Source organism: Ochotona curzoniae, unplaced genomic scaffold, assembly GCF_017591425.1.
Source record: "Ochotona curzoniae isolate NIBS_2020 unplaced genomic scaffold, NIBS_Ocur_1.0 contig_523, whole genome shotgun sequence".
NCBI classification, from domain to species: domain Eukaryota; kingdom Metazoa; phylum Chordata; class Mammalia; order Lagomorpha; family Ochotonidae; genus Ochotona; species Ochotona curzoniae.
In genome coordinates this window covers 2,269,738-2,297,170 of record NW_024466459.1, presented here as the reverse complement: position 1 = coordinate 2,297,170, position 27,433 = coordinate 2,269,738, and the positions used below count along the sequence as shown (strand labels likewise).

The window sequence follows — 27,433 nt, the reverse complement described above, 5'->3', positions numbered from 1 at the left end:
GGCACATTAATGTATTAACTATCAACTTCACAGAGCAGTTGATAGTAGTTAAAATGTCTCCTCTTGCTCCCAGCCCTATAAGGAGACTATCATAAATACCTTTAGACTCCACAGACCATTGTCTGGAGCGATTTTCTTAGTCTCTATCTTGTGCTGATCAGATTATTAGTAATTGGGTGTTGGGAAGCATCAACCAAATGCCTTCATGGAATCGTTACGCATGGGAGGGACCAAATAATGGACCATTGGTGCTGAAATGGTTTGTTAACATTGAATTAACTTTTTATTTGAAAAAGAGAGAGATCTTACAGCTGGTGGTTCCCTCAACAAATTCCCACAACTTCTAGAACTGGCCCATACAGAAGCCAGGAACCCTCCTGGTCTCACATGTGGACAGCAGGGAACCAAACACTCAAGCCATCACCAGCTACATCCCAGGGTGTGCATGAGTGGGAAACTAGAATCAGGAACTGAACCAGGATTTGAACCCAGATGTTCCTGCCTGAGATGCAGACATCCCAAGCAGCCACCCAGCCCTGTGCCTGGTACTCATCCCTGGCATGTTTTATCAACACTCATACCTGGGACCAGAAATCCATCAGAGTTTGAGTTTATTCTTCCTTTAACTTCACCTTGGTGGGCATGTCAAAATGAGGAAAATATTGAAATGAAATATGAGGCATGTTAAGGAAGATCCTTGAGAAAGGAGGACACAGGGAGATGGATTTTTCTAGTAACTTTATTTTGTTCTACGAGTAAAGCCTTGTTTTCAGCACTCAGCTAAATTTTCTTAGTACCATCTGGATCTCTTGGAATAGATTTGTGAAGCCAGATACACCAATTCGCCCACATGGCACGCCTTTGTTGGGGCTTTTTGGAACGGTCTGAAAGAGAAAATAGTAAAATGTAGTCATGTGGTAGTCAAGGAAGACAAAAGGAGAGTGAACTGGTGGATGGAAGACCTCTGTTACACATCAATAAGACAGGCATTTTTTAAAAGGAATTTATGTAACTACATAATGGTTCCTCTTTCTTCCTTTTTTAAAATTTATTTGAAAGATAGAGTTTTTCCCTGTTGGACCAGGTTGGACCAGGCCAGAACCAAGACCCAGGAACTCAATGTAGGTTTCCCATGTGGTTAGCAGAGCCCTGGCTACCTGGCTCCTTCACCTGCTGCCTCCTAGGATCCGCAGAAGCAGGAAGCCGGAGTCTGGAACAGCTGGGACTTGAAGCCAGGTATTTGCATAGGAGAGGCATGCTTCCCAGCACCAGCACCAGCCTCCTGTTTCTAACATTTGTCCTTTCTGTTTGAAAACTCTGACCATTGGGGAAAATATTCTCTCATCTAATTAAGGGCTTAAAATTAATCAGTGATTCCCTCTGGGTTCAGATTTTTTGAGAGGTGTGTGTGTGTGTGTGTGTGTGTGTGTGTGTGTGTGTGTGTGTGTATGTGCCAGATTTGTTCTCTAACTGCCCTGAAAATGGAGGCTGTTCACTGTGTGAGTTTGCACCATGGGGAGTGGAGGAACAGACTGCACAATGAATAAAATTAGCATTGTGTACTTGTGCAAATAGAATGCCTGGCATAAAGGAGTTTCCAGTTCCACATGCTTTATCTTGTACCTGACTGGTGCCCCCTCCAGATAAGACATGTTATGTTGCACAAAGTCGAGTGATTTTATTGGGTAGCAGGCTCAGTGCTGCATAGCTGGGGTTATGTTCTTGAGGAGTCCTACGTTGTCTCAAGGGCAGCCAACCCCTGCCTTGAAAAGTGGGCAAGTCACACCTGTATCCAACAGATCGAGATGAACTTGTGCTGTTCCCAACCATTCTTCCGAATGAGAAAGAATAAAAAGGCTACTGATTTGTGCTGCTCCCTGGAGTGTTCTTTATTCCTTGGAGGTCTAATAAATTCTTGTGGTATAAAGATTCTTTACCTTGCTTTTCTTACTCCCTCATGTCAGTTTTTAAAATGCTTAAGAATCCTCCAAACCAAATAATTGATGTCAGCCACTATCAGGTTCCTAACAGGACATACTTATTTAGTGAATATCAGTTATTTTCCTCAATTCCTTGTTCTATCTTTGGACTAGAAATCTGGAAGGTCCTTTTTTTGTATTAAAAGGAGAGGATTGTCTTGATGGTGTTTTGATGCATTGTACAGGAAACTTTTGGTGAACACCTGTTTGCCATTAGGAGTTGTCAGTCTGATGGGCAGGCAAGTACTAGCCCTGAAGCCAAGTGTGGGCCACGATGTGGAATGGAAATAGCTGATCAGGGTCAACCAGCTAGATGATGGAATTAGACCCCCTGGAGGCCTAGTTACTCTCTAATACCTCTGTATATTCCAAGAAGATAAATAAGAATAAATTCCTAGGTAGGTACGTTGTAATACAACTCCAGAGTATTAAGAGACTTTTTGAAAGCTCTTCAAAGCTACTCAAGGAATAGGTTTGTGTCCTGGTGGTTGAGAACTTGGTTAGGATGCCCACATTCCACATCAAAGTGTCTGGGTCGAGTTCTGGCTCCACTCTGCATCCTGGTTTCCTTCTGATGCACACCCGCGAGGTAGCAGGTGATGGCTCTAGTGGTTGGATTCCTGCCACCCACGTGCAAGAGCTGAATTGAATTTTTGGCTTCTGACTTCAGGCTGACCCAACCCTCGCTAGTGCAGGCACTTGGGGAATGAACCAGTGGCTTGGGGACCTTTGTCAGTTTCTCTGTCTCTATATTCTTTTTCCTCTTAAATAAACAAGCGTGCATACAAGCAAGCAGCTACTCAAGAGGAAAGACATAGCATGCAAAGAAGCAGTAACTCTAATGATATGGTTTAATCCATTGTCAGTTGCTATAACTGAATATCATGGATGAGTAATTTGTAAAGATCTACTTGATTCATAGCTCTGAAGGCTGGGAAGTTCAAAATCAGGCAGCCACATCCTGTGAGGTCATTGTTGCCAGTGGGTCTCTCTCTGCAGGGTTTCAGCCTTGTTTAAGACCTGCACAACACAGAGCATCCTAATTCAGGTATCTTCTCTTTTTACCAAGATACAGTCCCCGCTGGATTAAGGCTCTACCCTTCCTAAGTTTATTCCCTTCCCAAAAGTCCCTCATCCAAATAGAGTTGAATAAGGTCTCTACCTCTTAATACCTCACAGTGGGGATTCAGTTCAAGCGTGAATTTTTGAGGGGAGGAATGGTTAAAGCTTAGCATGGTGAACATTGTATTAGATGCAAGAACAAGAGAAATGCATGTGGTCCCATAACCAGTGACATGTCATGCATGAACCTTTCACCACGAAACACATGAAAAAGCCAGTAGATGTATGAGTTTGGGATTAGAAGAGGCAGAGGGCATTGGAAGCCTGAGAGTGAATGGTTCTTGTGAACTTCCATATAGGAGAAAAGGTTTATGGGCAGGGCAGATAAGGAGAGGGCAAAGAGGCAGAAAGAAAATCCCCGGAGCTCACGCAGCTTCCAGTAATGGGAAGAACAGTCACTGGCTGGGACAGAAGGAGACAGGAAAGAAGGCTTTGGGGAATGGGAAGGGGAAGAGGAGTAAAAGGATTGCTTGGCAGTCTGGTGAAGGGGGAGATTTTGAATGAGTAGGGCCACCAGCCTACATAATTGTGTCATTTTCCCAGCTGTGCTTTGCAGCCTGCATAGAGGAGCACAGGAAATGGCTGAATTGATTCAGGATTTGTTTTCTGGGTAGCTTCAGCGGAGGATGGAAAAATTGAGTCAGTGAAGGTCAAAATGGGCCTCGGAGGCTGGTGGAGGCTCTCCAGGACTGGAAAGCTGGGGGAAGGTCAAGGAGAATTTGTCTTGGGAGGGAGGGAGGGAGAGTCAGAGAATGGAGGCTAGGGCTGGAGGAAAAGGCGCTCAAGTTTTCAGAGGTCCGAAATGGAATAGTTGCAGGAGGTTTTAAGACCTCAGTGGAACTTGGAGGGAAGTGTGAGCTGAAATGGCATAGCAGTGAAGGTCGACGGGGGAGAGACAGAAGTGGAGTGTGGAAGGAAGAGCGGCCCACAGCACTGAGGGCGTGTGGTTGCTGAGATCTCAAAGGTGTGCCTATGAGCTGGGATGAAGTCCAGCATGGCCACAGTCCTTGGAGCTCTGGAACACCAGGGGCAAAGCAAGGTGGCCTTACTGTAACAGCAAGTCACCCATGACGTCAACAGCCTGAAGGGGGTGGGGCCCTGACAGGGTGCCAGTGGTTCTTCCGTGACCACCAACCTCTAGGAATTTTAATGTGCTTTTAAATTTTCTCCCATGTTACCATTTTCAAGGAATGAATTAAGGACCATGACTAGACAACTTTGCCCAGATTGAGCTTCTGGGGCCACAGTTTCTATCTTCTGCCCCATGCAAGAGGCTCGGTTACAGCACCATGTGTGAGCTCACGGGGTTAGAGTGTTTGTTGCTCAAAAGAGTGGGATCTCCAAGTATTCAAGTCCAGGGTCAGAGCCACTTGGCCAAGGTGGGTGATGACAGCAAGGACCTATCTAATGACATCTCTGCAAAGTACAGGTGGAGCCAGCAGGTCTGCCTCAGCCCTGGGACTCTGAGAAAGGATGGTGCAAAGAGCAGAGGACAAGCCAGCAGGCCCCAGGGAGAAAGCAACGTCTTCGGGAGGAGAGAGGCAGTGACAATGGCTGCCCTGTGGATATAGACTGGCTGTAATAGGATTATGACCTGAGCATAGGCAGGAATAGTATTTGACCATGAACGCCACATCCCACTCATCTGTCTGCAGCCACAAGCTCATTAAACCTTCATAACTGGTCATATCTTCATTCTACAGCAGGCACCAAGGTTCAGTGGGAGCCTGTGGTGTGCACCCAGTCAGTGTTGGCAGGGGTCGGACCCAGGACTCAGTTCTTACATGTTTGGAGGAGGTTGCCTGCAGCACAGGCTCACATGGGCTTACCACGCTATATTTGGTTAAGAATAATTCCAATTCTGTATGTGCAAAATACTTCTAATTTTTAAGTTTTTTTTTTATCTTCCTATCTGAGGTCAAAGACTTGGCACTTCATAAGGAGGCAAAGGAAGTAGATCCCTCCAATATTACACAAGCAATTGCAAAGGAATTTTTTTTTCCTCCTTCTTGGTTTTCCAGGACCTGAAAGGAACCATAATGATAATAATGCCCCCTCACCATCTTGTGTTTTCAGAAACTCTTTCAAAAAGGCAGCATTTTCACAGAGGTGTTTTGCCTCATTGGGGGCTTTCATCAGCTGGAGTCGTCCGAAATATGATTTGCTTGTCATGTGTTCAGTACCTATGTATCTTCCATCAGGGATGGAAAACAGAGCTAGCTCATCCTCAGTCTGGTGTCTGCAAGACTCCCAGGGTTATCAGGTGCTATGATTTGGACTTGGTTGGAATGCCCCCCCTCCCCCAGGGACTCACATGCCAAAGTGTAATCTCCATGGCGAAGCATCAAGAAGGTGAAAACTCATTTGAACTGTGGTGTGGAGAGGCAGGGCTGTGGGGTAATAGTTAACATTTGATAAGGTCATTAAGGTTAAGCCTTCAAGACTAAATTCTGTGACTTTCTAAAGGAGAAAGAGGGGGACCAGAGGCACATGAGCACACACTTGCTCTCACTATGCCATGTACCGTAGTCTGCCAGCAGAAGACTGTGGTCAGGTATGGCCCCTTCACCTTAGGCCAGATCCATGAGAGCAAAGAAACCTCTTTTCATTGTAAGATGATGCAGCTTCAGGTATTTCATTACAGTAACAAAATCTGGCCAAACTAACAGTGATGCTGATGTACTAAGTAGCAGGATGCTGATAACTCACAAAAGAAGGCACGTCACTCCTAAAAGCCGAGAGTCTAGAGAAAAAGAAGATCCGGGTGGGAACACCCTGGTGGGGAGGGGAGACTGGCCCTAGAGACCAGGAAGCAAAGGAAACAAGTTAAAAATAAAATGAGGGTAATGATAAACCTAAGAGCTCCTTGGCAGGAACAAAACTCAACTAAGAACTCTATTCCTAGAGCCTGATGTTGGAGCAATGTATTTTTCCTACCTCTGAGGCCCCACGTGCCTCATGGAACTGAGATCAAATGCCAAAGGACAGCCCAAAATACCCACAGCCAAAACGACTCAGCATATCTGCCCATGTGGAGAGACAGACTGCTCTGCAGAAGGCTTTGTCCTGAGCCCTTTATGGATTTTCCATAATCTGTGCAAGAGCCTGGACACACACTGCCTGCCAACAGGCAACTGCTGTCCAGCCTGGGAACAGATTTACTCTGGACCTGGGAGAGTCCTCTCAATGTGTGGTACATTTCCCTGGTGTTGCATCTTCATCCTCAAAAACCTCCTGACCTTGTTTTGGTGAGGTATTTAGCTGGGGGAAATGGTATTCGAGATTCTTAACTTGTTTCGACCTTCTAAATGATGTCAGTCTTAGGTAGGGGCCTTGTATTGGCAATGGGCTGTTCCTGAGAAGCCTGATAATCAGTCACAGGCTAGGAAATGGATCTTAAAAGCAAACCAGGAAGCTCCTCCTGGACCAGATGGCAGAAGCTGCCTGCACACATATCAAGACACAGAGCAAGTTCAAAGCAGGCACTTACTAGGTACCAGGATAGAAGAACACCTAATGCTTGTTTTTAAGAACCCATCTACCATATATTGTCTCCGCATTTGGACTGTTTTTGTTGTTACCATAATAAAATCCCTAATGCTTGGTAACTTATAGATTTACTTTGGCTCTTAGTTCTAGCCCAAGGTCAAGGGCTGCAATGGTGTTCCTGCTGGCAGGATTATAAAGCATCACAGGCAAGAGATGGCCAATGTTTATATGTGTCTGTCTGTCTCTTTACTCTCACTCTGGCAAGTATAGAACCTTCAAGACTCAATCATGGATGCTCCACCCTAATGACCTAACTGAGTCCGAAAGCCCTACCTCTAAACAACAAAAACAGATGAAGTCCCCATCCTCTTATCCTTCACAATAGAAATAAAATTTGAACACACAATCCCCTGAGTAATACACTCAGACCAAATCCAAGCCATAGCAATGGTCAGAACCATCTAGAAGGTTGTTTCCTGGAGCAGTTTTTAAGCAAATTGTCCAAAGCCATTGAAAAAGCCAGTGTCCCCAGACTTCAGATTGTGTGTCCTTTGCCCTTTCCACATTATAATTCAGCCTCCAAGAGGCAAATTCAATGCCAGAGTGGACCTCGGGTAGGGAAGCTTGGAACCATGAGTGTGCAATGGGAGATACATGAGGAATTTATTCCGTAGTTGAGTTAAAAAGTCTCCAGTTTTACACAGGTTATAAGAAGTAGGGTTGAGGACCAGGCAAGGTAGCCTAGTGATTAAAGTCCTCCTCTTTCACGTGCCAGGATACCATTTTGGTGTTAGTTCTAATCCCAGCAGCCCCGCTTCCCTTCCAGCTCCCTGCTTGGAGAGGCTAGGACATGAACTGGCACCCATATGAAATGTTGGTTTTTGCAGGCAGAGGGTTATCCAGTTGAACTATTGCATTGGCTCCAGAATAATTTTTTATCAAGCCCCGAGGAAAAATATTCTTTCCTTAAACACCCAGGTGGCATATGTCTTGGTGGTGGTTGTTAAGACAAACTCACATTCAAGTGCCTTCAAAGAAGTGGCACCATATTTAGAAAATGAAACTTTATACTGAAAACTGACTTTTCCAAACAGTTCTTAAGAACCACGTGTAAATTCAGCTAAGTCAGAGTGGCCTGCAGAGGCAGGCTGGAGACCCCAGCCCACGCTTGGATGACTGCACACAGAAGTCTGAAAGGCTTCTCTATCTTGGAATCATTTTTCATGCTGAATTTCATCATGGAAACATTGCCACACCTGCTATCAGTAGCCGCGATATTAAATAGGCACAGAGCCAATAGCAATGGCCTGGAGCCAGGGAGGAGAGATTAGCATCACAAGTAAGAGATTTTAGGCACAAGGCCAAGAGAGTATTTTTCTTTTCATTAAAAAATAATAATAAAAAGGGAGCAGAGGGCTAAAGGGAAAAAAATGGAGGAAAGGTACAAAAGAATTCTTGTGTAGCAGCCCTCTTTCCGCTTGTTCTCCTTCGATGTCTAAATGAGCTTGGAAACAGACTAGTGTCTAAGTGCTTGGCAGTTGCTTGATGTTAAAAGGGTCTCTACAATCACCCTTCCCACCTGCCCCTCTCTGCTGTCCTCACTTAGCCTAAGTACAGAATAGCATGTTTCTGCCACTTCAGGACAAATCTAACCAACAGGGCTCATATGTCTGAAGTTGAAGAAACCATCATTCAAGTGAAACTTGAGCCTTCCCTCCTGCTGTCTGACACTCTGAGGACCAAGTGACTGGAAGCTCGTGGGCCCTGCTGCCTGATGGCCAAGGATCACCCCACCATTCTAGAAGGACTCCTGCAAGAGAGCACCCTTCTAATGACCTTGTCTCCCTTTTGTGAGATTTCAAGAGAAGGAGTTGTATTAGTCTGTTCTGTGTGACTATAACAAGACACCCAAGGCTGAATAATAATGCAGAAAAGAGGTTTCTGTGGCCTCATTGTTCTGGACACTCAAGAGGCCACATGCAGTAGTGTTGGCTTTCCTATTAGCCAGGTGCCAAGGTGGTTTGTGGCATCACATGACAAGAGACAACAAGCACTGTGCAGATATGTGCCTCCTCTGATCTCTGTCCCTCTTGTCCTTGTCTCTACCCTCATGGCTTCATCTAATCCTTATCACTCATCACGTTGCAAAGGCCCCATTTGAAGCACCATGGCTGGATGAAATGTCCACCTTTTTCTAAGTATCTACCTTCCTCATGCTTAACAGTGGGGCTGGAATTAAATAGATGGTTCCCCGGAGGACACATTCCAGCCACCTCCCAGCCCCAGCAGGAACTGACCCCAGGCATTGTGTGGTACAGCCCAGAAAGGTTACTTTGAGGTTTCCCTCTCATCTTGCTCCCCTGCAAAGGGTGTACAGCACTGGTGCCCATAGCCTGAACACTGGGAGTGGTAGGGGGGGTCTCTGTGGTAAGACTGCGTGATGAGCCCCATGTCCCTGCTTTCTACAAAGCCAGCCCAAGATTGATGAATTACTTTTGAGAACATTCAATCTACCGAGAAGTTTGCCAGAATGGTACCATTATCCCAGAGCCACCAGTTGCTAATGTTTTTCTCTTTCTGTTTTTTTTTTCTTTCTACAAATATTTACACTTGATTTTCCCCCCAGAACTCATTGAGCACACGTTACCTACATCATGACCCTTCTCCCTTGAGCACTTCACTGAACGTGTCCTAACGAGGTCTTGCCCTGACATAACCGTAGTGCAGTGATTAAATTCTCAGCTACTATCTGATAGGCTCATAAAAGCATATTTACATTGTTCCAGTTGTCCCAGTAACGTGCTTTACAGCAAACAATCAAAACCTTACTGATTCAGGTTGCAGTGTAGGCCCACACGTGACATTTGGCTGTCACTTCTTTGTGTCTCCTTTCATCAGAAGCGGTGTGCCAGCTTTTCTGTCTTTCCTGAGTCTGAGATTTGGAAAAGTCTCATGGATGCCCTCCATTCTTGGGTTTTCCTAATTGCATTCTCACAATTGAGTTCACATTGTGTATCTTTGGCAGGAAAGATACTTTTATGGAAAAGTAAAAAAGAAAAGGTGAGAACCAGCATTGTGGCACAGCAGGTTATTCCTACCTATGCTTGTGATGCCAACATTCCAATTTGGAGTATCAGTTCAGGTCCTGGATGCTCAGCTTCCAATCTAGCTTGCTGCTCGTATGCCTGGAAAAGCAGTGAACAATGTTGGGTGCCCACATAGGAAACCTGGGTAGAGTTCCTGGCTCTTGCTTCATCCTGGCCCAGCCCTGGTTGTTAATGGCCATTTCAGGAGTAAACCAGCAAGTAAGATTTTGTATGTATCTGTCTGTCTCCTCTCTGTTGCTCTGCCTTTTAAGCAAATAAGTAAATGTTTTTTAAGTTTTTATAAAATTTTTTAAATAAAAGCTATTTTTGGTACAAAAAATATTCCCAACCACGCATAACTTTTACATAATACATACGCTCTGTGAACTTTTTGGAAAACCCCTCACAGTAATCATATGAAGTCTTTGGAAACTTTCAGAAGATCCTTTCTCCATTAGTGGCTTCCACATACCTTATTTTCCAGCTTTTGGGAAGACTCTGACCAAAAGTTTTCCAAGCTGTGTTTGTCACCGAGCTGGTGTGAGGGGCTGGTGTGGTGTGAGGGTCAGTGTTGGAAGAGCTAGGCTGTTCTAGGCACTAAGGCAGTAAAGATGACTGTGTGCTCTGACAAGTCCCTCTAAATGAAAGAAAGAAGGATCCCAAGGCAGAGCACCGAGATAGCCTGGCCTCTGCCTCTTGCCAATTACAATGCAGCCTTCCCAGGGGCACCCAGAGTCAACACGGATCAGAGTGGGTTAGTGAGTTGCCCTTTTGTGCCCAAGCCTGGGCGTCCCATTGGAGTGGGTTTTTGCTTCTTAAACATTACCATTTGCATACCATTTGTCCATTCCGACTACCAATGGTAGTAATGAAAGCCCTGGTGTCTTGTCTGGGGCCATATTTCATTAAACCCAGTTCCCACCGGGCTCCCTGGAAGGAATGTAGGTAATCTCAATTCTGAGCAGTCCCATGGAAGAAATTCCAGCACCTGGTACCCACGAGCCTCTTTCTTCCCAGGTTTCTCTGTTCCATGTGCTCTGCCTCAAACTTACATTTCAGAAATGCCAGATATTTCTAGAGTCTTCAGCACTGTCTGGGAGCTTGTTAGAGTCACATACTGTACTCACACCTACTAAATCAGAACCTGGTCTTAAGCACACCAGATTCCCCAGGTGACTTGTATGTACATTAAAGCATGGGACATACTATTTAAAGCATGCTGGAAGCTTATGTCCTATGCAAAGAACTTAAGTTATCCCTCAGGCTATATGAGTGTAGGTATTGAAGCTTGATTTTTTTAAATTTTAATTTTCTTTTTAAATATTTTTTACATGGTTGAGAGGGATGCATGCCCAAGTGTACCTCCGTAATTAGGATGGGGAGGTTTGGGTATAGAGGAAAGCAGGTGAGGCATAAACTTCGGTATTTGGTTTTATTTTTCTCTTCTCTGTCCATAGGGGAGGAGGGGGAGGAGGCTGTCAAATCACATCAGTACCCAAGGATGGGGGATGATCATTTGATAACGCCTTAGAGACCCAGTGTGAGGAAGAGTGTTCCGAAGGTATTACTTGAGTGGTTTTACTTGATAGTTACTTGATAGTTCTGAGAACTTGTTGGTTTCATTGTGACAGGGCTAAAAGTATTTTTCCAAGGCTTATTGACTGACCAAGTACACCACAGTGTGCATCCACAGACCCAGGAACATGTTGCAAAGCCTGACCAGGAGAGTGGTCCAACCTGTTTTGTTTTCCATTCTCCAGTGAGGCACTCATTCAACGTCCTTTCTGGCCTAAATGAACTGGCCATCATGTCCCTTGTGTGCATCTTGGCATGTTGTTTACTGCATCAACAACTGAGGAGGCCCAGACCCAATACATGATGCCAAGGTTGGACCACAGATTATGTGATTTTTCCCTTAGGCTGGGACTTGAGTCTAGAAATCTAGTTGGGGAGCCCCCCAAGAGAACTTGCCTGAGATGACCTCACACTTCATTCCTGTGTGCACCATTCAACATACATACCAGTGAATGCAGCTGCCTGGGCAGTTCTATCCCAGCTCCGTATCTCATGCAAACCAACAGGTGCTACATCCCAGCCCAGCCAGCCTGCCACAGACCCAGTTTTTGCATGCCAGCATCTGCTGCAGCCTAGCCTGGCCCAACCCATATCCCATTCAGGTCTTGGGCACAGCAATGTGTACTATGGCTTAGCTCAGCTGACCCAACCCCCCAGAACCGGCCCTCACACGTGCCAACAGGTGCCTTGTCTTGTCTTGTCTAGCCTGACCCATGCCCAACCCTGAGTCTTACATGTGCCAGCAGGTGCTGCATCCCAGTCTCAGCATTCACCAGCAGTGCTACAGCCTGGCTCAGCCTGGCCCGCCCCCAGTTCCAGCTGTCACTAGCCCAACCTGATCCACCTCCAACCCTCATGTGAACTGGCGAGTGTTGAGGTCAAGTCTGGCCTGTCCTGTACCCTGTCCTGGCTCTCACTTGTGCCACTGTTTGCTGTGGACTGATCCTGCCTGACTCACCCCCAGACCCAGCTCACACCAAAGGGTGCTGCAGTCCAACTTGATCTAGCCTGCTCCCAGCCCCTACTATTGTGCTCACCAGCGGGAGCAGCGAGGACTGGTTCTCTGTTCTGATTCAAGAAACTCAACCTCTACAATGAAATGTGAAGTTGTTTTTCCTAACTTGCAAAAATAAACTAAGTGGATGGATTGTATCTGAATTTGCCTTTTTTCCCAGATAAATTTTTTTTCTGAGTTTTGTCTCTACTGACAAACAAGATGAAGGAGCTACTAACAAACACACTAACATTAAAGCTCAAAGTCCTGTTCTACAACAGGCATGATGACTCAATGGCTAAATCTTCACCTTGCAGCACTGGGATCCCATATGGGTGCCAGTTCATGTCCCAGCTGCTCCACTTCCCATCCACCTCCCTGCTTGTGGCCTGGGAAAGCAGTAGAGGATGGTCCAAAACCTTGGAGCCCTGCACTTGCATGGGAAAGCCACAAGAGGCTTCTGGTTCCTGGTTTCAGATTGGCTCAACTCCAACCGTTGTGGCCATTTGGGGAATGAACCAGAAGGTGGAGGATCTTTGTCGCTCTTTCTCTCCATAAATCTGAACTGCTTTTCCAAAGTAAATAAATCTTTTTTTATTAAAAAAAAAAAAACTAAAGAAATTGAAGTGCTAAGCTTCTATTTATGAGAGAGAAATAGTGAAAGAATGTATGGGGGCACCCAGAGGAATGGACTTTGTTCGTTGAATAGCATATTCCCCATAGCCCCAAGGCTGCACAAGCTTGGCGTACTGGAACATTTAATGGGACTCTGGCAGTGACCTTTCTCTTGATAGAATCCTTGGGATACTGCTAGTCTAGACTTGTGAAACTCAACAGAATGAAAGACTTTCTCTGTTGCCTCTCAAATGTATTTTCTCTTCCATGTCCAGACAGCTACTCAAGCCCATGTAACGCGGATATTTGTTCTGAAACTCCAGCTTGATAGATGAATGGTTTTTCAAAATAAAATATTAAGATGAGCTGGTTGCTACTTGCCAGCTTTGGCTTTCTCCAAAACTGTGGAATTGGAGGATAATAGTTCCACCTTGCCTAGAGTAACAGTGTGTGAGATCCTAATTTAACATAACAACAATAACTGAGACAAATGTCTCATTCAGGCTCATGTGACCTGGCAGTTCCATCAGGCAGGTGTGGGTTGGGCCTGAGATCGCCCGAGAATGAACCCATAACTAAACGCAACCCACAAATGAATTTATTGCATATACTGTGACTTAACTCACATGATTTCCTAAAATATGATTAAGAAAGACCTGGCAGAAGCCATAATCTTGGTGAAATGGGATGGGCTTTTAGGTCAAAGGAGGATTGAGAGTCAGACAGGGTATGGAAGGTTGTAAGAGAGAACAAAGCAGCTTTAGGGGAAGGGGGGCAGGCCCAGAGCGAGGAGGAGAGGAGGACATTCCAGATGGGTGAGTTGAAGGGTGGAGGTAGCAATACTAAGTCTGTGCCTTTATGTAGCATTTGGTACTTTTCCAAGCACCTTCACACCCAGTATCTCAGCAGATGCCAACAGCTCAGTGATGGGCAGGACACACAGAGTGCTCACTTCTAAATGATGAAAGAGAAGCCCGAGTCAGGATTAGATCCAGATAGTTTAATTCTTGGGCACTAACATTTCTGTCATAAACTGGTATGTTCCTGATAAGTAAATGCATAGGCAGATGAGTAGATGAATGGATGATGGGGGGATCAATGACTAGAGGATGGCTAGATGGAGGATGGATTATAGCTTAATAAAGAATGGCTAAATGGGTGATAGTACATGAATAGATGGTAGATGCATAGAGGGTGGATGAATGGACATATGGATGACGATACCAGAATCTCAACAATAAGAATGTTAGGAGTCCAGGAAAAATAGAGAGTAGAGGGCCCATCAGGGAGATGAGTGGGTAACAGGCAGAGATGTTAGAGTGAAAAAGACTTAGTGCCTGACCACATGTGAGAAGCAGGAAGAATTAAGACAAAGACACCCAGGTTTCTACCTTGGATGTTTAAAGAACCATGAGGAGAAAAAGGCTCCAACCTTAAGCCAGAGGATAAGTAGAAATGATGAATGCAATTTTGAATATGTTAGTTTTGGATAAAACCAGAGATTGATGTCCAGTTCACAGTTGACTTCTGTAGATCTGGAATTCAGGAAACATATCTGAGATAATTCAGGAGATTTGTTAAATCATCCACCATCAAAGGTTGGCATTTTATCCAGTAACACCCAAAAAGAAAAAAAGGAATAAAAAGGACAAGTTTCAACCATGCATTTGGGAGGGTTTAGGGGAGAATATTGGTTCGTTTGTATTGCAGCCAAGTGATGATGCAATTCAGACCTTGCAATGAAGACTGTGGGAGCCAGTGGCCAGTCTGGTGGTGAAGCCACTCGCCTCACACCTTGGAGCATCTCGGTTCCACTCCCAGCCCTGGCTGCTGCCTGGGAAGAGACAAGGGGGCAGCAGTAACTGGGTTCCTACTACTCGCCAACATGGCTGGACTGTAGCACCAGGCCCTGCCTGTGTGGGCACACATTGGGAGAATCAATATATAGGGACCTTCTCCTTTTCCTCCCTCTCAAATAAGTAAAATAATAATAATAATAATTTTAAGTAAGCATTGGCCTTGTGGGTGATTTTCTCTCCCTCAATGATACTAACATTGAACATTGATGGAGTACCTACAGCTCAAGGTTGAGTCACAAAAAACAGATTTGAGAGCTAAAGTGTGGGGGTGGGGCTATAGGTTCCTCCCTACCAGGAGAATCAGGACTGTCAGGAGTGGCAGGGCCCCAGGGGCCATGGGTTTGGGGCGGCTGAGGGACCTGAGAGTGCATTACCCATGCCTTTGGAAGCCAGCCTCCTCTCCTCCTCCTCTCCTGGCCCAAACCTGTTCTCGCCAGGCCTAGAGACTGGAGAATCCATGGAGCTGGGCCAGGAGGCCTTGTGAAATTCTGACTTAGCCCCAGGAAGAATGTACAAGCCATCCGCGCAGAAAGAGAAACCAAACACAACACAACCTACTAGGAAAATATAACAGTTTGTTCTTTTATTTTGTTTTTCTGACAGTAGATGCAATCTATGATTCTTAAGTGGTTTTGGGCTGGTGCCCATGGCATTGTTTTTGCCCAAAGAAGCTGGCCAGGAATGAACTAGAAGGAGACAGCCTCCAGAGTCCCCTGGGGACTAGCTGTTGTCCGGTGAACAACAGTGACTCCCTCCTGTGTGAAGAATGAGGCTGGGAGTCTTGATGTGTCTTTTGGCATCCTCCCCCCGAACAATGTGGCCACACACACCACCACACACCCCAATCCATCTCCCCCACCCCCATGGACCTCTCCTCACCTCCAAGCCATCTGACGGCTGGGTCTTGCTCTCTGCTCTCCCAGCTGAGCTAGTGGAATAGCAAGTAGCCCTGGTTTTTCTGTGTCAAGGACTCTGCCTCTTTGTGCCAAGGAGTCATTGTTTAGGTTCTCCAAAAAAGTTCAAGGGAGGATCAAAGTCACCTAGATGTGGAGGATCAAGGCCCCTGGAGGCCAGCCCCACGCAGACCCCAGGAGCCTTCCCGTTCAATATCGATTTGTCAACTTGAGAGCAAACCAGCAGTCCTCGTTCCTAGAGACCACCCCGTGGAGCGAAATCACACAGAACGGGGTGACACTGGAGCTATTTTGAGCTCGGCTTCCGAGGCTTATTTTCGGCAACCGTATTGATCCTGCCACAAGGAGAGCAGGCTTGGGCCGAGCCGCTGCCTACTGCATCCAGAGGAGGCCGTGGCCCCCGGGGAAGAACTTGGACCAAGGCTACTCTGCACTGAAATTAGACCATGCGCATGAAAGGAGCCTTGTTAGAGCTGCCCTGGGAACCGTAACTTAGGAGCAATTCTGTGCCTTTAAAGGCTGCTTAGCAAATGAATGGAGTCCCAGAATTCGTGACCTTGTGCATGACTTTAATGGACTCTTCTGTCCTTAGTTAACTAGACCTAGAGCACCTGATTAGAACACTGTCCAAATGAGTCTTTTGCTCATCGCTCACCATGTCACTTGGATTATTGTCTCCCTCCTAAGCCATCTTGCTCATTTTTCTCTGCCCTGTGTAAGCCTGCGTTTGCCATGGTGTCCCGCCCAGACCCTGTATCATGGCATGAGATGGTTCCCAGCCTGCTGCCACTTTGCAGGAGTTCTTCCCAGACACGAAGCCAGGAACAGGAACATCCTTGACCTCAAAAGCATCGCATAGTGACTTCAGAGCCTCTGTGTGACTGACTCTGCTGGGCCACTTTTGCACCTGACCATTGCTCCTTTGTCTTGATGGTGTTATCCCGACGACTATGTCCTACTGTCTCGGATCTGTTGTGGTTGATGGGTTTCCATCTGTCCTGGGTTTTCTGCAACCTTTGCGGTGGGCAGGGAAAACACACATGTCTTCTATGTGCCTCTCAGAATGCCACATGGCATATGTCCACTTGGAGTTTTGCAACCCCTTCTTCTGTCCATACCCGCCCAGCAGGGAATGAAATAGCCATAGGTACCTGCAATAGGAACATTCAGGGCCAGGGCTGAGACCAGAGCATCTCCTCTTGAGCTGGAGAGTGGAGGACAAGGGTCTGGACCAAAGCTGGCCCAGGTGTTGGCTTCCTGGACCATCCCAACAGATAACCATAAACTTCATGATTGACAGTGGCAACAAACTCTTCACTCACAGGCCATGCCAGGTCCATCACTGACTCCTGGCCAGTGCTGGGATGTGTGGAGACCCTCTCAGGACTGAAACATTGGCTTGACTGCTCCTGGCAGAAGCTGGATAAACCAAGACATCCCTGCACCAGGGCCCATGTTGGTGGAGGATTGAGGAAAGGCAGTGTACATCCCAGCATACCACCCAATCTTCCTCTTCCTGCTGGCCGAGTACCCCTCCTGTACCCAGGGACAGTAGCCTGTGCTGGCATCCTTCCTCACTGAGTTGGTTCTCGGGTCCCTTTCAGAAGCGCCCCTTTCAGGACCAAGTAGTCAGTCAGCCTCCACAGCCAATGAAAAATCCTCAATGAAAATTGTGCCCATACTAAACATGGACATGTGACTTTGTTTTTAATTAGTTATTCTCACATTATTTGAAAAACAGATAGAAAGAGGTCTTCTGTCCTCTGCTTTACTCTCTGTATACCCTATGGTGGCCAGACCCAAACCAGAAGCCCCAGAACTCCATCCAGATCTCCCACATGAGATGCAGGGGCTCAGGTACGTGAAGCATCATCTGATGCCTCCCAGAGTTTTGTACATTAGCAGGAAGCTAGGTTGGAAGTAGAGAAGCCAAGGCTTGAACCAGGTGCTCTGAGATACAATGTGGGTATCTCATGGGGTGTCATTTTTAAAGAAGTAATTGATTTGAAAGGCAAAGTTAGAGGAGAAAGAGAGATTGATTGAGTGTCCAGATGGCCACAATGGCCAGGCTAGACCAGGCTAACAGTGGAGTTAAATTCTGGTCTCCCACACGGGTGAGAGACCAGAACACTTGAACCATCTTTTCCCAGTGCATTAGCAGGGAGTTGGATTGGAAGTGGAGCAGCTGGGGCACAGACTGGTGCCTCTATGGGCTTCTGGTGTTACAAGTGGCGACTTAACACACTATGCCACATCATTAATCCCCAACGTGGTATCTTAACTACTTCATGAAACACTCACCCCCAACATTTTTTTTTCTTGTCATTATTTCCCAGACAATAGAATGTAACAACCGGTTATATGGCATTTGCATTGTGTTAAGTGTTATAAAATATCTAGAAATGATATGGGAAGATGTGTAAGGATTATGTATGCAAATACTTCATCATTTTATATCAGGGACTCCAGCATCTGTGTATGGTGGTGTGTCTGCAGGGGTTTAGAACCAGTTCCTACAGGTAAAGAGGAACCTCTGTGCTTCAGTGACATACGGTGTCTGTGTCAGAAGGTGAAATCTTACAATGAATCTACTCTCTGAGCGACCAGAGCTTCTTGAGAGGAGACCTCCCAACCACATTGCAAGAGGCACAGTGTTGGCCACATCATAGGTGCTTGTTAACTATTGCAGATTCCCTGGGTGCTGTGCCCTAACCGCTTCCTTACCATCCTCAAGTCACTCTCTTCAGAGCCGGTGACACCTACTCACCTCTCTACTGTGGCAAATGGGAAGCAGCATGGAGATGGAAAATGTTCTTGAAGAAATCAATGTCCACCGTTCTTTTTAGGCCTGTCTTAACGGCGTGGAAGACTTCTTGGGATGCATCAGGGAGCGCTTAACACTCTTATGGCCACTGTTGAATCAGGCAGCTGTGAAAATGATTGTTGAGAATACCGGTAGAACCAGGATAATGAGATGATGGGTTTGGGGGCACTGATCACCTTGCCTCCCCTGCTTTTTTTGCATTATATCAGTTTTTCAAGCTACTCTTAATGACTTGCTACTGCTACATATCAGTCCATCAGGGCCCCGCCATGGTGACATAGGCAGAGCTATCCGCTGCAGTGCTGACATCTGACATCCTATATGGGCTCCACTTGTGATCCAGCTCCCTGCTGATGGCCTGGGAAAGGCTGCAGAGAATGGCTCAGGTGTGTAGTACCTGCCACCCCAGATGAAGTTCCTGCCCCCTGGCCCAGTATTGGCCATTGAGACTCTCTTAGGAGAGAAATTGTGGATGGAAAATCTTTCTCTTTGCATCTCTCTCTCTCGTCTATAATTCTGACTTGCAAGTAAATAAATAAATCTTAAAACTGAAAGTAAAAAACAGAAGAGCTGACATTGTAGCATAGAGAATTCAACCACTGTGGTGCCAACATCCCATGTGGTCATCAGTTCAAGTCCCAACTGCTCCACTTCAGATCTGCTCCCTACCAATGTACCTGAGGAAGCAGCAGAAGATGGTCCACGTGCTTCATCCCCTGCTGCCCATGTGGGAGACCTGGAATGAGGCTCTTGGCCTTTGCCTTCAGCCTGGCCCAACCCCAGCCCTAGCTGATTGTGGTCCTTTAGGGTGTGAACAAGTGAATGGTTCTCTCTTTGACCCTGTGTTTAAATAAATAAGCAAATCCTAAACTAAGAGGGAATAATCTGTCACCCACGAACCAATCCTAGCCCCAAATACCTAAAGTTTTAGCCAGTGGCCAGTGTTCCTTTCTCTCTACCCAACCACTTGCCACTGAGCAAACCCAGGGCATAAGCATGAAAGCTCGGCTGAAACAACAGTTCAGCTTCCACTGCTTATCCTTGCCCAACCTGTACTTTATTGGTATGTCTTAGCTGTTTCCCCCGAGAGCTCCCAGATGCCAGAAGTTCTAGTTGGGAAGAGCAGCGATGTAGCTAGACTCCTTGGTACCTTTAATCATATTTGGAGCATAAAGCAAGATGATGGCTAGATTTTTCTGTAAATCCCTAGTAACAGGTTCCTCTGTCTTGCATCCTCCGTGACTCGGGCAGGAAGATATAAATCCACATAGCTGCTAAGCCTGTTCCTCTCTTCCACCTCAGTTCTTCAAGTAATAGACTGTTTTTTAGAGAAACTTAAGGTTTGCAGAAAAATTGTGCTGAAAGTACTGAGTCCTCTTCTATGTTTGGATTGAAAAACAGAGAAAGCCATATGTTTAAAAGGCAGAGATAGTGAGAGAGACAGAGATCCTCCACCTACTGATTCATTCCCCAAAAGGACAATAACCAGATCTCAGTTAGGTCAAAGCCAGGAGCCAGGAACTACATCGGGTCTCTTCCATGGGTGTCAGAGGTGCAGGTCCTTGGACCGTCTTCCACTGCCTTGCTAGGCCCCTTAGCAGAGAGCTAGGTCAGGAAGGGGACAGCCAGGACTGTAGCACATGCTCAGACATGGGATGCTGGCACCTTGCAAGAAGTAACTTAAACCATGGCACCACAGTGCCAATCCCGCACCCTGACCTGGCTCAGCCAGATGGCACTCCCACAGTCAGTCATACCTTACAGCTGCCCCCTTGGGGTGGCTGGGCCCGAGCCCTACCTTCTGCACAAGACTCACTGGCCAGTGGGGATTGGGGAGACGCCCAACACTTTGTTTCTCATTTTATCTTAGGGAAGCATGGACGTGCACAAAATTCTAGAGAAACATGAGGAGTTTTATTGGGGTCAGTGGCCCACAGCAGCTTTTCCCCACAAAATGGGGAGGAGCAGGTGGGTGGGACTTCCAGGAGGCAGGAGACTCTGCAGCCCAGCCCAGTGCCACTGGAGTAATAATATGATCGTGGTGACCATGGAGGGAAAAAAAGACTTATTTGTTTGAAAAGTGGGAGCTACAAAGAGTGAGATTTTTTTCATCCACTGGGTCACTCCCCAGATGGCTGCAAGGGCTGGGGCAGGCCAAGTGAAAGCCAGAAGGCAGGAGCCAAAAGCCTCATCTGTATCTCCCACATAGTGAAAGAGACCCAAGTACTTACGCCAAATTCTGCTGTCTTTCCACGTTCATTAGCAGGGAGCTGAATCGGAAGTGAAGCATCCAGACTCAAACAGGTATTCCTATGGGGTGTTGGCATTATAGGTAGTATACTGACTAATGTGCCGACCCCTCTGGATCTTTAAAAAGTTTGTCTTCATTTACTTGAAAGAGAGAGAGATTTTTCAGTTCATTGACTCAATCCCCAAATACCCCTAACAGCCAGGAGTGAGACAGGCCAAAGCCATGTGAGTGGCAGGGATCCAAAGACCTAGCCATCACCTGCCACCTCCCAGGTGCATTAGCAGGAAGCTAGACCTGAAGTTGAGGAGACAGAACTTGAACCTGCACCATATGGGCCATTAGATCCCCAAGCTGCAGCTTACCCCACTGCAACACAGTGTCTGCCCCTGAACTTGCATCTTAAACCAGTGAAAGTTAATATTGTAGCGAAAGGGGTGGCAGAATCTCTGATTCCCAGGATGATGGGTTGTAAATTGATGAAGAGTCATCCACATGGTCCTCTTGATGGACTCGAATAAGAGACGTCACCAAATCTGAAAAGATGCTTCTATGCACAGAGAAATCCAGAGCGAGGTTGAAACACGTTCCATGTAGTTCCATGTACTTGTCCTTTCTTAGTGACAATTGCATGACCCATAATCCTTCAGCAGTGGATGTATCTGAATCCCCTTAGTTCTTCTCCCATAGTGGGATATTTAAGCTGTTTTCTTCCTTCTCTTTTCTTTTGTTCTTGTCATTGCAATAATATTGCAATGGAAATGTTCGTGCATAAGCTTTTTCTTTATGGTTATTGCCTTAAGATAAATTCTCCAAGTGTGCTCTTACCGAGTGGAAGTCTAGGAAAAATTTCAAGACAATGGATACTTAGTGTTCAACTGAATGTTTTACAAAAAAAAAAAAAAAGGACAAATGTCTTTTTTACTTTGGAATCTGTCATAGTGTTTCTGCAGGTCTGCCTTCTTGCGGGATCTCTCAGTCTGTGTTAAAAGGAGTTTGCCTTGCAGATCACTCCTTCCCTCGTAGAGGAGTGGGGGGCAGGAGCGTCAACCATGCTGGCACCAAAACCCCGCTGCGGATGATGTGTGGGTGGGTGGTAGACGAGAAAGAGGACAACGCATTTCCCCTTCCATGTCTTTGAAAAACACCCAACCACGGGAGCCATATCCTAAAGTCATGTAGGAAAAGTCCCTCAATCAACTCTCAAAGTCAAGTCTGAGGCCAGGAGAGTGTGCGCAGCACTGAGGTGTCCAGTGCCATCTGCAAGGCCCTGGCTTGGCTTATGTGTAAGATGCACCATCTCAGAGGGGGCCCTAAACAACACCTCTGAGAGCCAGTGGTTGGACCAGAGCTCTAGCAGCTGCAGCTGCTACGGGGAGAAAGCCCAGATAAACTGCTCCTCTTCCTGAGCACACTCCTCTGGGGCCTGACCAAGCCTCTGCCTGGTGGTAGCAGAGTCCCCTCTGGATGCTGCCCTTAACTGAATGTGAAGTTCACGCTCTTTCACCCTGGTTGTGCCCTCCGATTATGCTGCACCCTCACTGCCACCACCTCCTGTGGCCCTACTGCAGCCTCTCTGTCTCCCACCCAAGTTGGCTGGCTGTGGGATGAAGGGATTAGGGAGGGAACAAGCCAGAGGAGCAAGGCTTTGGGGACTAATGTGACCCAGAGGCCATACTGAGCACCATAGGCTTTTTAACTGGAAGGAATTTCTGTGCTCATCTGGATCACTGGGTTTCAACTTCAGCAGGGCCACAGATGTCTTTTCATATAAATATTCATTTATTTTCATTTGTAATTTAAAGGCAGAAAGAGAGCGCCCTTATGCTGATTCATTTATCCAAGATCTACAACAGCCAGGACTGAGGGCAGGCCAACGTCGGGAGCCTGGAACTCCATCGGGGTCTCCCTCCAGGGATGCATGTTAATGGGAATCAGGGATCAGCAGCAGGCCCAAGACACAGACCAGGTGCCTCGGTTCGCACCGATAGTCAAAGTGGTTGACACTCCTGTCAGGAAGTGTACGTCCCTGAGGTTTGTCTGCTTGCCAGGGTGTTTCATACTTGCCAAACCTCACCCATTTGGCTTAAACTTTTGTATTTAAAGACAAAAGCATGGAAGCCTGCAGGTTACCTGAATAAATTAACTCCAACTTGGCTCTCCAGATTCCCAGTATAGGACCCACTGGCCCATACTTAAGGGGTCACCACCCTGTTTGAAATCCTATATTGGAAATTGTGGGAAATGTGGGTACTTATGACGGAATAAACAGAGCCCATACTCATGACAGGAATCAAAGATCAATTAGTAAGTAATATTCCTGCTATGGATTCCTTTTGGGAAAGCAGAAGCTAATGCATGCCACCAATTTAGCGAATAAAACACCCATGAGCAGCTTCTAAAAGGACCAAGGCCTGGGAGAATGGTTATTTATTGGAAAGCAAGACCCTGTAATTGCAAAGCTAAAGAGTAGCTTGAGGTTCCCAAAGTGGCTTTTCTGTGGCTTTGTTCAAGTAGTATAACTCCACCTTTGAAATGTTTGTGGCAAAGTTCCAGTAAACTTGACTTTTCCATGCTTTGGCACAAGAAGTAAACATATTAACCAAGGATACCAGTCCTGTCGGACCGAAGAGAGCCTCCAGAAAATGTGCAGCAGCCACGGTGAGGGGACAGAGCAGCAGAAAAGCCCAAGGCTCGGCGAAGGTCTTAGCAGTGGCCTTTGGGTCTCAGCAGTGGACCTTAGTAAGTAGCAGAAGGAAAACCAAGAGCTTTTTTAGGAAGAAGCAGGAAGCACTCTGAGCTGATAGCAATCTTCTTCACTGAGTGCTAAGAGACAACCTTTTATCAGGGGAGGAGCCCAGCAGTGGAGTCTAGAGACTTTGCCCTTCCATCTGAGCCTGTCCGCTGACCGTGACCTTGGGTGATGTTGCTGAGTCAACAGCAATGGTGCATCTCGCTAGCTTTGAGTTGCACCAACTAGGTTGTGCTTTGGGGTTTTGGTGAGAGCTTCCCAGTCCGTCTCTCTCCTACTAGACAACAGCTTTTTTTCAGATCAGGAACTCAACCTATCAGCAGTTTTTGAGTCACTAAGGCCTAGGGCAGCGCTTGGTGGGCATTCATGTCCATACAGGAGACAGCCAGCACACCGTCCCAAGTAAATTCTAACATAAGGAATTGTTACCACTTAATAAGGACAACTTTGAAGCTGCAAAGAGAACTCTCAAGGGTGTCCTAAGACTGCGAGAATACCCGAGAAGAAAGTACTGGGAGGAACACCTGTCTGGCTGGGGTGCAGACTTTCCTGGAGAAGGGATGATTATTGGAGCCCGTAGGATAGCGGAGACCTAAGCCGGACAGTAGACAACCCTCTGGCAAGATGAGGTTGGTGGACAAGTGTGTGGAGGTTGTCAGGATGCACTGCTCATGTACAGCCTGGTGTACACAGTGCCTCAGTCGAGAGGGCATGGAGAAGTGGTTTCTGGGCCCGTGCCAGGGCTGCAAGGTCACACTGAGCATTTCTGCCCTCCAGGTTCAAGGTTCAACTCGGGCAGAGCAGGGCTGGAGCTGTCTTTACCTACATGATAGATCGTGCCCCTGGGGCAGAGCCAAACCCAGGAGAGCCCGCCCCATCTCCCTGGAGTGTCCCTCTAGCGCCCTCTACTGACAAGGCTTAGTGCCAGACTCATTATAAGGAAGAAGCCTTTAGGGGGTCCAGTCCATTGTCTGGGAACTGGGACCGAAAGGCAGTAATGTGGTAATGGACACAATGGGTGGTCAGAAGCCCTCCCGTTAAATTAGGTAAAGACACATAACCTGTCGGCAGCTCCTGTCACCCCCCACTCTTCCCCTTTCTTTGGATGTTGTAAGTTTTAACACCAATACATCGGAAAGTTCTTTTGTCATTTATTCCCTCGGAACTCATATCCTCCCAGAGTGTTCAGTGTTGTCTTGTTAATGAGTTTCATGTCTTCCTTCTCTTGCGACACACTTTAGTGAGACAGAGAGAACCTCTGAGGGTCAGTGTGGCCTTTCACAGCTGATTTCTCCACTCAGCCTTGAACTTGTTTCTTTCCAAGACAATCCACCTGTCCCTCCCAAATACATTCAAAGAGTCTCCAAGCACGTGACTTCAAATGGCAGTGGAAGGAACCAATCTTTCTCTACCTTTAAGAGCAAGCAAGAGGCAGAGGCTGGCTCAGGCCAAACTGGGGAGTTGATTTCCTTTGCCAAAGTAGGCAATAGAACAGGGAACCATCTTGGAGGGTCTTGACCAGTCCATGTGTGATTCAGAAAGAGCTAGGAGTTTCCATTGGAGAAGCCAACCGTAAAGGCAACATAGAGTCTTTCCAACGCTGTCTGTTGGCGTGGCATCACTGTTGATAGGCCCCCAAATGTGACTCAGGACAATGTTCTTTGACCTCAACCTCCCTGCCCTTGTAAAAATATTTTATTCTCTTCTGAAGGGTCTGTTGTAAGTAGTGTTTCCTGAGGAGTTGCAGCGTAACACTGAGTTCCTGCAAGGTGGCGTGGTTTGCATGGCTTAGCCCGTTACCATCCTTCCAAAAGAAAAGTCCAGAAAGATGGCAAGGAGAAAACCTAGAGATACTGTAGTTGCATACTGTGTCTCTATATTGTGGCTGGCGGTGTTGCTTTTATGTGTGTGGCAGGGGGTGGGCACCCTGGACCAGTCAAACCCCATGGAGGCTGGCAGGAAGCAGTATCACTGTGTTACCATGCTAAACTCGCGGCCACTGCGTTAGTCAAGGACACAGTTCTCTTAGGTGGTCAAGAAAAACACATGTATTTTAACTTGCATCATAGGATGATGGCTTCTTGTCCTCTGTGTGTGTGTGTGTGTGTGTGTGTGTGTGTGTGTGTGCTTATCTCTGTCCTGAGTGTGTATTATTTGTGAAATTAAATCTATATGAATATTTTCATGAAAACACAGATACACCTTTTTTCTTCTCTAAATCCTTGGCCGGCACACTGCTTTTTGTTCGGCCTTGTCACTCCCCCTGTACTGACTCACGGCCAGAAAACGGCAGACTGCAGTTTGGGAAGTTTTTTTTTTTTTTTTTTTTTTTGCAAGAGATTCATTTCCTCACTCCTGAACTTCTAAAAACAGCCAACTTTTTCTCTTACCGCTCACCAAGTGGTGATTGATGCTACACCTGCCTCTGATGTGACAAAACCTCAGCGATGCATAAAAAACCTTTTGATGATTCTCGCAGGCTCTGTGGCTGGTGAAAGCGTTAGCCAGGAGCTCTGTGAAGATGCTGTGCAGGGTGCCCTTCTGCCTCGGGCACAACGATGCCAACCCACGGGGACCTTGGAGGGCACCACCTGGCATCAGTAATCTTTGATATGTTGCTCTGCTCTTTTCAGATTTTTGACAATGAAGCCAAAGACCTGGAGAGAGAAGTTTGCTTTATTGATATTGCCTGTGATGAAATTCCAGAACGTTACTACAAGGAATCTGAGGTAAGCAAGAGATGGGGTGACATGGGGCAGAGTCAGGTGTCCATTCATTCGACAGAAGTTTGTGTAGGAGACTTCCTTCCAGCTGGAGTTCTCATCTTGCAGGGCTTTTTAGCATAGTTCTCAAAATGAAGTCCTGGCTCCCCAGGAGCCAGCACCAGCCCTAGCTGCCGCTCAGTTCTGATGGCTGTCTCCTGCCCCCAGTGGCCATCGCTCTGGACAGTGTCAGTATTTGAAGAGCTGAGCCATGCAGCACCCCAGTCCAGCTCACCAGTCGCACACTCTGGAGGGTGCAGGAACCATGCTTATTTATATCTCTTGGGTTTTAATACAAAGAAAATCCTCAATCCGTTTTTGAAACTTTGATGGCTCATCTTAGGCCAGAACCCATTTCGGAATAACAAAGCTGTTCCTTTCTTCTCTTGTGGCTGAAAATAGCATTCTCTACGGTCATTCGATAGGTCGCTCTTCTAGCTGGAAGCCCTCCTTTCCTTTAGTTCTACGTGCAAGCAGCCATTTGTATCCCATTAGCATTTTATTAATGACTGCTGTTGGCTGAGTGACCCTCCTGTAAATATCACTTGGGCCCTGCTATGACACCAGGTGCGGGCTAGTTCGGTTGTTTAGCAACGTGCAGCCAATCGCAGTATGTTTGGAATCAAGGCCCCAGACTCGTCCTTGAGCCGTAACACATGAACTTGGAAACCCTTCTCTCAGATTCATTCAAGCTGATTGAAGAAGAGAGAATAGGTCATCCTGGGTGAAGGGAACTGTACCCTACCTCAGACCAGGCTCGCCCTGGGGTCTGGAGGTTTTTGCTTCGACACTGTGTGAGTCGTTTGCTGTACAAGCCATACCTGATCTTGGCAGTTGTGTCCTTTGCAGCTGCTGTTCCTTAGAGAGCTGGGGACACGAGCAGCTGGCGTGGATCACACACATTGACCCCAGGCCGAGCACCGATACCACGCTCTGCAGCCAGCCATACCTGTGCCTTCAAAAAAAAAAAAGTAAAGGGCAGTTTTGCTGACGAAGGGAGAAGCCTCTCCATCGGCCTACCCCCTTGCTCACTCCACCAAAACATTCCTGAGGAGAGAAAAAAAAGATTTGTTATTTTCTGTTTGAAAGGCAGAGTTACAGAGAGAGAGAGAGAGAGATCTTGCATCCGCCGGTTTACTCTCCCAAATAACAGTAACCCAGGCCAAAAGCTAGGAGCCTGCTTTCCCTGGTGCGTTAGTAGGAACTGGGTTAGA

General features: G+C 46.7%; 1 protein-coding gene across 3 annotated transcripts in view; it reads left to right on the top strand.

Moving 5' to 3' along the window:
* The window catches only part of PITPNC1 (phosphatidylinositol transfer protein cytoplasmic 1), a 228,926-nt gene that overhangs the window by 153,408 nt on the left and 48,085 nt on the right, over positions 1 to 27,433 (top strand). For all 3 annotated transcript variants that reach the window (XM_040989533.1, XM_040989535.1, XM_040989534.1), the window contains exon 6: positions 26,091 to 26,186. In XM_040989533.1, the coding sequence (XP_040845467.1) occupies positions 26,091 to 26,186 (96 nt within the window). The remainder of the gene's footprint in view (positions 1 to 26,090; positions 26,187 to 27,433) is intronic.